Genomic DNA, 10,738 nt, shown 5'->3' with positions numbered 1-10,738 from the left:
TCAACAGTCTTAGGGACATAAGGAAAAACACATGCACATATAAAGAGAACATGAACTGACTGCAGTTTGAACTTAGGCCACTACAAGGCAGCATTAACCTCAGCACCTCCATACCATCCTAAAAATAAGGTCAATGACATCCTGCACTTTCACACGAATAAAACCACAGAGGACCAGAACCTTTACCAACTACTTCGGGCATAGGGTTGGAGCCAGCCCAAAACAACACTCAAGTCTATTTATATTGTGTCAACTGCGCATCTCCAGTCAAACTAATATGTACCCACTGAAAATTGACGAGACTCATGGCAGAATGAAAAAATCAAACCCAGACCCCTAGATCTGCAACCACAATTCCAGCATTGTTTTAATTAACTTCTATACTTACACCTAATCAGCCAAAACATTTAAACTACCTGCCTAATACTGTAGGCTTCCCTCGTGCTGATAAAACAGCTTTTACACATCAAGGCATTCACTTCATAAGTCCACTGTAGGTGTCCTTTGCTCTCTGGCACCATGATATAAGCATCAGATTTTTAAGAAGGCTATCCTTTACTGTCCAAGTGCATCATGGAGAACTGTTCGTCAATGACCCGGTTCACCAGCTGTCCTTCCTAGGACAACTTTTGGTTGGTACTAACCACTGCATACCAGGAAAACACTACAAGACCTGGCATTTTAGAGATGTTCTTACCCAGTCAATCCAGTCATCACAATTTGGCCCTTGTCAAAACCGCACAGATCCTAATGCTTGCCTAGTTTTCCTGCTTCCAACACATCACCTTCAAGAATGGCTGTTCACTTGCTGTTTAATACATTCCACCCATTGGCAGGTGCCACAGTACTGAGATATTATTCACTCCACCTATCAGTAGTTTTAATGTTTTGGATAAATGGTGTATTTTTTTTACTCAAACTTTTTGGATCCATATGTTAGAACCTCTGCGGTGGGTTAGCACCCTGCCCGGGCTTGTTTCCTGCCTTGTGCCCTGTGTTGGCTGGGATTGGCTCCAGCAGACCCCCATGACCCTGTATTCTGATTCAGCGGGTTGGAAAATGGATGGATGGATGTTAGAACCTAAGCCTGCAACAACACACATAAGGAAAGAGCCAATCCACTGGCAGCTGGTTACCTGGCTAGAGCCGTTACTGCCCTTATTATTCATCCATCTTGTTTAGTCAGTTAATTTTCTCCTCCTTTTATCATTACACATTAATCATATATGGATATTTTATTCATCTTTGTGTACATTGATTCAACAAAAAACAAAAAAAAATTATATTATATATATATATATATATATTATATATATATATACACACACACACACACACACACACGCACACACACACACACACACACACACCCACACAAACACACAAAGCAAGCACACAGCTAGACAGAACACCCACATCCATGACATGGATCGCAGCACCACCCAGAGTTACATCAGTTCACTTATGTTGCAGACTTAGAGGATGTTCACACAAACACAGAGACAACACAAAAGCTTCTAAAAGGAAGTATCTGAACTTTTAATCTGGGCTTAAAATCAAGGTCAATTTGTTATGGGATAAAAGTCACAGTTAACACAGGAAAAAAAAGCCATACGTTTCTTGTAAGCATAGAGTAATGCTATAAAACTACAATACAGAAATGTTATTACACAAGCTACCTAACATTTCTAGAGATCTTGGTTCAGCTTCCAGCCTAGTTAATACCTGCATGTAGTAGGACCATTCTCCACCATGTCCACTATGGTTTCTCTCACACAGGTTCTTACCCTAGCTGGGATAAGTGGGTGTGTCAGCATAAACTGCAATGGACTGTCTCCTGAGAAGGAACACAGCAACCCAGTGACTTTACTTTACTTACCAAGCCTGCCTAAAACAGCAGGGGTTATTTGGGGAAAAAAAAAAAAAAAAAAAAAAAAAAAAAAACACTTAAATGTGTTCCCTTGTATTTAAATATTCTGTCTCTTATCGTGTCACCTGTTGCCATCTGAAAATTTGAGCTATACACTGTGCATTCTGCTTTAAATTACATTACATCTCCAAAGACCCACAGGTTAGGTTGAGTGGTAACTGTTCATTTACCTTATTAGAATGAATGTGGGCTTTGATGAAATTGGCACCAAACCCTGATGATGCCGATATATGCCCTCACCCATGTGATTCTCACCTAGACTAAACAGATTTGGGAATGGTAGGTTTTTGCTTAGAACAGGTTGCCTTATAGATGAAAAAGCTGAAGTTCGATTAGTATCCTGGCTGCTGTCTGCACATTTTAAATGTAGATTTTAACCAGTTACTACCCACCCCCAAGGAAAGCTATATTTAGAGTACACCAACATATGTGGGCATGTGCCCTGCAATATACTGGTATCCCATCCAGAGTTTGCCCCTGACTGTTCAAATAAGCTGCAGTTAGCTTAACAGCCAAGATGAATATTTTAATCGTTAGCTCTACTTTACCCATAACATTCAATGGCATCTGCATCTTCACTTGCTTTAAAGACTAAATGAGCCTGCTTCCATGAAGCGAGGGGTGGAAAGCAGCCTCCACAACTTTTGTCACTAGTGTACATCTGTTTTACCTGCAGCTGAAAAAGGCACAACACTAGATGCTGACACAATTTTACTTTCAGTCGACAGGTGCTTAACCTGTTATGCAATGCACTGGTTTCTTTCCTTCTGTGTTGGGTTTGTTTATAAATTTGTCAAAATTATGCTGTCATGCTACTGTCAATTAATACTTCTATTTCACCGCATAGAAGCATGAAAAGCATTGGCGAAAATTGATAGCAACATGACATGCTTTCCAAGACACAATTTGTGCTAGAAGCCACATGCTTTTCATGTTTCAGGGTAACCAAAAGCAGTTATTTGAACTTGTCTAAACTTGTTTAAACAGCAAAACACTCCCTCATCACTAGAGGGAAATATCCAAGACACTTGTTCGAAGGGGTACACATGTTTAAGATGAAGGTTTTTTCTTTAAGTGACCCTGCAACTGTGGTGGGGGCACTCCAAACAACTCAAAAACAAAAACTGCATAACAAACCGATGGCAGGTTGGCCTCACCCCCATCACTCTTGACAAAGGCAGCACTGAAAGTATGCACCTTATATCCTATCATTCCACGGAAAACAATGATCACACTTTACAATAAAAAGAATGATATTTTCAGTAACTCCTCTAGAAAGAATTTCAGATTCATAAGTGCAAGACCAGCACAACATATTTCATCTTTAGAACTCACTTTTCCCTATTAAGGACAGCACAGTCAATTTTGGTTATGTCTGGTGACAAAGGCCCAACCCTGTATGTTGTTACAGAACATGCAGTCCAAATAAAACTAGGTAATAATAAAATAATAATAATTCATTACATTTATATAGCGCTTTTCTCAGTACTCAAAGCGCTATCCACACAGGGAGGAACTGGGAAGCGAACCCACAAATTTCCACAGTCTCCTTACTGCAAAGCAGCAGCACTACCACTGCGCCACCTGGTAAAAGGCAGGCGAGGAGTTTGTCTATATATTTGTGCTTCTTTGGTGATACTCTACGAGAGTAGGACAATTCACTTTAAACTTGGGTCACTGATGCTACAAGGTTGCAGTGCCAGGCACTTTGGAAATAAACTCTTTAATCCAAAAATGGCAAGAAAACAGTGCTGAAGAGAAAAACTGAAATAAACAGGGCCTGTTACACTGTCCACTCAAGTCAAGCATCCAATTTAAACAAAAGTCAAAAGCAATGACACATTCAGAGGTTCAGTTGGGACATCTGTTAAATTTTTTTGTTTGAAACAGGTCATTCTACACAGAATTTCTTTTAGTGTCCATTTACAGATAAAAAAAAAAAAAAAAAAGTACTGAAGGAAGTTCAGCCAACGAAGTCTTTGAGCAGTGACAAACCATCATTTTGTGATGCAACCATAGCAGACCCCTCGGGTGACCAGTAACCCAATGAGCTATACAAACAAATATAATGCTCATTTTTCCTAAACACAAAAATTTTAAGACAACTTAATAGGTTCATTCTTTCCACTAGAAGAGGAAGTGATTTGTTTTTTTAAAAACTACATAAAACACTTTTTCATATCAGAGTGGTTTGTTCTCTTCAGATCAAATAATTACAATAAATTTAAGTCCTAATGAACAAGAAATGGTTCTGTAAAAGCAAGTTTCTTTTTTTGTTTAAAAAAAAGAGCCAAAGTGTAGTGGACAGAGGTCTGTACTGGTCAGACTTGTAGGAAACAACTGCTTTGAAAGGTGGCTGAAGTCTTGGGTGAGGAATGCCTAGACCTATCATAGGCAGGCACCCATGCATACATTTTGAAGAATGTAATCTAACATAAAAAGCAGGATCACAAAAGCCACATCATGCTTAGTCATCTGTCCATTAATGAAGGCAGTACAGTGCAACTTTCAGCACATACGTTGTACAAAGGTTATCCTTGCTAAAACATAAAAATTATAAACTAGAGTAAATGAGCAAGGGATGTCTTAAATCCCTCATTTTGAATCAAAACCTTTGGTCAAAATCCCACTCAAAATAGAGAAAAGCAAACAAATCAAGAGGGCTGTTTGGCTTTTAAGTATGCGAAGCACTGCGGCACAAAGCTGTTGAAGGCGGCAGCTCACACCCCCTCCGTCAGGAGCAGAGAGAGAGAGAGAGAGAGAGAGAGAGACAGAGAAAAACAAACAATCGAAAATCAATACGTGCCCTTCGTGCTTTTAAGTATGCGAAGCACCGTGCAGCATGTCGCTTCAGGAAGCAACGTGAAGATAATCTTTCAGCATTTTTAGACGAGCGTCCGTATCGTCTAGGTGTGCGAACAGCCCCCCTGCTCACACCCCCTACGTCAGGATCAGAGAAAGTCAGCGCAAGAGAGAGAGAGAGAGAGAGAAAAGTAAGTTGGGTAGCTTCTCAGCCATCTGCCAATAGCGTCCCTTGTATGAAATCAACTGGGCAAACCAACTGAGGAAGCATGTACAAGAAATTAAAAGACCCATTGTCCGCAGAAATCCGCAAACTAGCAAAAAATCCGTGATATATATTTAAATATGCTTACATATAAAATCCGCGATAGAGTGAAGCCGCGAAAGGCGAAGCGCGATACAGCAAGGGATTACTGTACTACCAAGGGGGAAAAAAATAAATAAAAAAAAATAAATAAAAACTGGTAGCTTTTCTTGGTGCCTCAATAGTTGTTACACTCAATTTATCATTGGTAGGTTAGTCAATTTACTAGAAGTAGAGGAACTGTTATCCAAGTGCCTTTTAATGAAAGGGCTTAAGTATCTAAGGACTTACACCATTTAAACAAAACACACTACAATTCATTGCAACAAAATGAGCGGTGAGAAGCACAGGAAATTATTTTACAAGTGATTTTATAACTTAACCCACTGTTAACAGGTCAAAACCTCCAATAAACCAAGAAGGTCAAACACTTAGTCGATAGGACAACTAATTGTTTCAGTGAAGTTTCTTACAGAAAGATTACATTACTTGCAAGTTTAGAAAATGCAAAAGTCCATTAGGTAGCAACATTCTCTTTGCATTAGGCTTGTTCAATTCACTTTAGCAGATGAGCAAAATCCAGTCTTCAATTTGTCCATTCAATGGTCCTTGAGTCTTATGTTAAAGTCTCAGTTCCACTCCTAATCTAGGATCCAAAAAATTAAACATTTTTATATATAATAGATATAGAAGCGAAGGTCTGTGATATGGCTTGCATATTAGCAGCTGGAGATCCACAAAGGGAGAAAAAATGAATTGGGAGTAGCCATAGTATTCCAAATATCATAACTGCTTTAGCGTTGTTACTCTCACTGCATCTTCTTCTTCTTTCAGCTGCTCCCGTTAAGGGTTGCCACAGCGGATAAGCTTTTTCCATATTACTCTCACTGCACCACTCGGAGTATTTATATCACTGTATCTGAGTGGGGAATCACAGCAGCAATTGAAGGGAAAGAGAATTATCGGTATACAGTTTCAAGTACACACTACCTCAACCACGGCAAAAAGCGTCAAAAGCCTTTCCTGTACGGACCTCATGTTTCAGAAACAGTTTCATCCCAAGAACTATAAACGCACCCAATCAGTCCAACAAGTGCTCCTTGTAGAACTGTTTGTACTTATAAGTACAATTACCTCACTGTAAACTTACACTACAGTTATAATATTGCACAACCTGCGCCACTTTATAAAGCGCGTATGATGACAACATTATTTTTAAGATGAAATGCAGCAAAATATGTTGCTTATAGTATACAGATAAAACTAACTTCATTTAAATAATCTGTATTGTTAATAGTTAAACATGTGAGGACATGGTGCCGCAGCGCTAGCTAGTTCACGGATAGCCTGCTTTGTGCTGTATTATTGCTGGTGCTGACACGACACTGGAAGGATAGAAGGATAGAATAATTAAACATGTACTATGAAGATATTTCAATGTTCCTTAAAAGTTTTGAAGAATCGGCGTTCTAAGCGTACAGATGGCTTAACGTCTATTACAAAGCTGATTGTGTGGTGATTGGGTATTTGGAGAAAGAAAAGGAAGGACAGGAATTGGAGGTTAGTACGTTTGAAAGAGACAGTACTTCTGTAATAAATTATTTCATTGAAGGTCGCACATGGCGCAGCAAGCCTCTTGCGTGAGATATGAACAGAAGGCGCGTGCACGTGCGTTACTTTTCACGCTGATCGGGATTTATGTAGTGGAAGAACGTGAAAGTTTGCGTGCGCACAGATTTCTGCATCTGGATTTTTCTGTGCGTACACACAATCCCGCTTTTGTGCTTACGCCATGTTATAGTGTGAGTTCTACGCACGGCGTTATACATGAGGCCCCTGGTAGGGGCTGAAAGCTCAGGAATAAAAACTACTTTATGATATGTGATTCATTTTTTCTCCCTTTGTGGATCTCCAGCTGCTATTATATATACATATATATACACATATATAATATACATCTTTATAAAATGAACTGGGATCTGGAAAACCTACAAAGATTAAAAATCATGAGCAGGAAGGACATCATTACATCTATATAGGGAAAAAAAAAATCCATCTGACTAACCTATACTTTTGCAAAAGGCATGCCTGTTCCAACCCAACTGCCTAGTTAAATTTAAGTTTTCACCATTTGAAATCACTTTGAATATCTCCAGTATCTCAGGCCTACCAATTGTATTTTCCTATCCAGAAATGGATAGTAGCAAATGTTAATCAGTCCAAGAAGAATTTTTTGTTTTGATTCCTCCTACCAAGTATTCAAGCTTTACACAGAGGAAACCACAACCTGAAACTGAAGCACACAAAAGACTAGAAATATCTCAGCCCCAACCCTTTACTGAAACTTGACTACTTATGAATACCTCGAGATTAACTCAACCACCCACTGAACAGTCATACTCAGATCCAAAAAGATGTACCTTTGTCTCTTCAGATACAGTACCATTGACCACATCTCCACCTTTTAGGAAAAAGGGGCCAACAACAGCTTTCACCCATTCATGAGGGATTTTAGCTATGGATGGGAAATAAAAATAAATAAAATCTCTATACCATGGCGTGTTCAAAAAAGCCAGTTTAAAGCCTTACCACTGTTCAGATTTGAACTGGAAACATGAGAGCTTTTCCTTCCAGGGAAACTGGTAGCACAACTGGTATCACAGCAGCTACATACCTGGTCATTACCATCTACAGACTGCCATCTAAGGGGGAAAATACTGTACAATGAGAACATGCCAGCTCATTTAGAGATCATATCTCACCAGTGACTTACTGATTTAGCCCAGGATTGAAGGAGCAGGCTTTGTTCAAGGCATCAACATTCTGGGAAGCAAAGGTTGCCTTCAATTGACAGGTAATAAAGATCTGAAAAGTATAAATGACACAAAGAACCATGAGACAAAACATTTTCTTTCTTAACATCCATATTAAAAAACAAACAGTGCTGGGCCTCATTTAGGACTACGGAGTAAAAGCCACAAAAAAAGACTTTTAGTTCATCTCTTTGGCTTTTGCAAGTCAAGCTTGAGAGGACATAAAAGAAACTTCCTTTTATGAAGGGAATTGGGGAGATCGTCAGGTGTAATTAGAACTGTTCATTTGCAGAAACAAAGAAAAAACTAAAGCAAGGGTATATTTTGCAAACACTGAACAAATCAAACAAAATAAACAAGAGGCAGCTTGAAAACCTTTCAATAATCTAAAAGTGACAATAGTGAAAAATTAGCATACGGAATTGTTCCCAGGTCCATAAAACTTGAATACATCCAGTTTGAAACGAAGGACTGATGGAGAAATTCTGGGAATTACAAACTGTGAACCAGAGCCAGATACCTTGTCATCAATAATGCATCTGAAACACAAAAAAAGAGTTATTAAAAGAAAAAATTAACACTTAGCCATCTTGGAGTTGTGTACATCCTCACCCATTGTTCCCAATGAAGGTGTAAGATTGAGCAGAAGCATCGGTACCCACACAACTGTCTACAAAGAGACGGAGAGGCACATGGCTGCTATTATGCATGGAGGCTTGTAAGTTAATGAGATCACCAAAGTAGAATGTATAGGATGGCCTTGGTCCACTCCAGTCACCTGCAGAGATGTTATTTAACATTGTGCATTTATCATCCAATTTATGCAGACTGAAAAGGTCAGGGGCATTAGGGAAATGCCACACAAGTATCTTACTGTTCATTACAAGTAGAGAGAAGTCCAGAAGCTCTAGAAAATCTTGTGTGGAAGTATAAGGGATCCAAGTAGGATTCAAGGCATGACTACGGACATTGTGGTGCCTAACGGAGAAAAACAATTTACATGTGGAACCAACAAAGAAACAGGTTTACTTGTCAGCTTTTCAGCATGGAGACAAATGCCACAGGTTTCTTTAAGCACCACGGCAAGTGTAATCACACAGGATGTCTCCTTCAGTTAAGCCTTCATTTCACCATATAGCAGTCAACAGCATCAGAACCAAAATCCTTACCTTGCATAATGGCACTCAATCTTTATAACGGCTGCATTGGTCCTCATGATGGGAAGTCCAGGAATTGCCGTGGGTTTGTATTCAAGAGTGAATTCATACACTATGTCATCAGGAAGAGTCTAAATAGGTATTAAAACGTTTGAAAAAGTACCATAAAAAAGTGCAACTGTAACAATCAGCTACTCAAGAACCATTCAGACTCTGCACATATACCACAATGACTAAAAGTGTTTTTTACATGAACTTGACCACCCAAATCTAAGCAAGAATTTAACTGAAATCAGCTGCCACATCCTGGCGTTTCTGAAATGTTCCCTCACTCACACTAACCTTAACGGTGCTACCACATCCGTGCAGAGGAGCGTCAATCACGAAAGCCGCAGGCGTTGCGACTTGCCTGGTCACACCACAGCCTCCAATGGTCAGGTCAGAGGCCTGGACGGGTTTGCCGATACCCAGGAGATCAGGGTTAATAGTCACGATGACCTCCGTCTCTGTGCACTGAGCTGAGACCGTTCGTGGAGGGGCGCCTCTTTGCTGAAATTCATCTTTTAACGACCCCACTACCGCCTTTCGCTCTTCGTTTGCTGCCGAGGTCCCCCCGCTCCATAAACTAGGTGAAACATCTCCGATGTAAAGAGCTATAATCATACACACAAGCAGTGTTAGATACGTTACTTTAGCATTCATAGCGAAACACTTCATAAAAAAAATAAACAATAATCAAACCGAAAGGTGGGAGCGGAAGCCATCACCTTATAACCGCGAGGTAGCGCGCGTCCCAGAGGCACGTGTGTGTGCACGTGTCCCAAATCACCCAATGACATTTTGTGCTCGGGAGTGGCGGCCTCAAATAAACTATAACTTCATTCGGAAAAGAAGTACTAGGGTTAGCCTTATGAATGTAGTGAGAACTCAAGCAAAATGACACCTTTTATTAGCTAACTAAAAAGAGTGGCGGCCTCAAATAAACTATAACTTCATTCGGAAAAGAAGTACTAGGGTTAGCCTTATGAATGTAGTGAGAACTCAAGCAAAATGACACCTTTTATTAGCTAACTAAAAAGAGTACAATATGCAAGCGAAACATTGTAATCTTTTTAGTTAGCCAATAAAAGGTGTCATTTTGCTTGGCTTCTCACTACATTCGGAGAAGAAAAAAATAGAGGACTTTATATTAAATGTTTGTCAGAAGAGTAACTACTACATAATCATTACTAAAAAGGTCAAATAACGGAAATCAGTGATTAAAAAACAAGCATTACCACATACAGTATTACAAAGCTGTATTATGGACGTCCGATTGGAAGATACTGCTGTCAGAAGTCGGGCATATAATAGAAGCCCGTAAGCGTGCACAGAGTGGCGGATGGAGAATACCTGCCACATAAGCACGTAGGGAGGACGTTACAGTCCATCGGAGGTTGTCAGGCAGTCTACATCCTATCATGGAGCAAGTGGCAGGCGTCATGAACCCCATGTAACCAGAGGGAGACACCGGATCGGCGTGCGAGCCACTGCTAATCTAGTCCTCCGTGTCCCACCCTACGAGTTGTTACATTATAATGTATAAAGTTGAATTGTATGTATTTTTGTTGTCCACATATGCGAGTCCACAATGTTGAACCCCTCTTCGCCACATTTAGCATACATTTACGACACCGTTGGCAACGTTGCAGAAATTTATCCGTACTTGCGCTTTATTAGGAAAGTGTCGGTA

At 39.9% G+C, this 10,738-nt stretch overlaps 1 protein-coding gene across 1 annotated transcript; it reads right to left on the bottom strand.

Moving 5' to 3' along the window:
- Window positions 1-5,180: 5,180 nt before the first annotated feature.
- On the bottom strand, window positions 5,181-9,730 carry LOC114653907 (zona pellucida sperm-binding protein 3-like). Its single transcript, XM_028804456.2, has 9 exons — window positions 9,349-9,730; window positions 9,019-9,137; window positions 8,724-8,827; window positions 8,462-8,627; window positions 8,268-8,388; window positions 7,810-7,901; window positions 7,626-7,738; window positions 7,457-7,551; window positions 5,181-5,682 (listed from the first exon to the last, which is right to left on the bottom strand). Exons 1-9 carry the CDS (start codon window positions 9,721-9,723, stop codon window positions 5,653-5,655), a joined length of 1,215 nt encoding a protein of 404 aa, XP_028660289.2. The 5' UTR covers window positions 9,724-9,730; the 3' UTR covers window positions 5,181-5,652.
- Between the last annotated feature and the right edge of the window lie 1,008 nt (window positions 9,731-10,738).

This window comes from Erpetoichthys calabaricus, chromosome 6 (genome assembly GCF_900747795.2).
Source record: "Erpetoichthys calabaricus chromosome 6, fErpCal1.3, whole genome shotgun sequence".
NCBI lineage: Eukaryota > Metazoa > Chordata > Cladistia > Polypteriformes > Polypteridae > Erpetoichthys > Erpetoichthys calabaricus.
The sequence above is the reverse complement of the archived record's forward strand: the minus strand, read 5'-3'. Positions and strand labels throughout refer to the sequence as shown.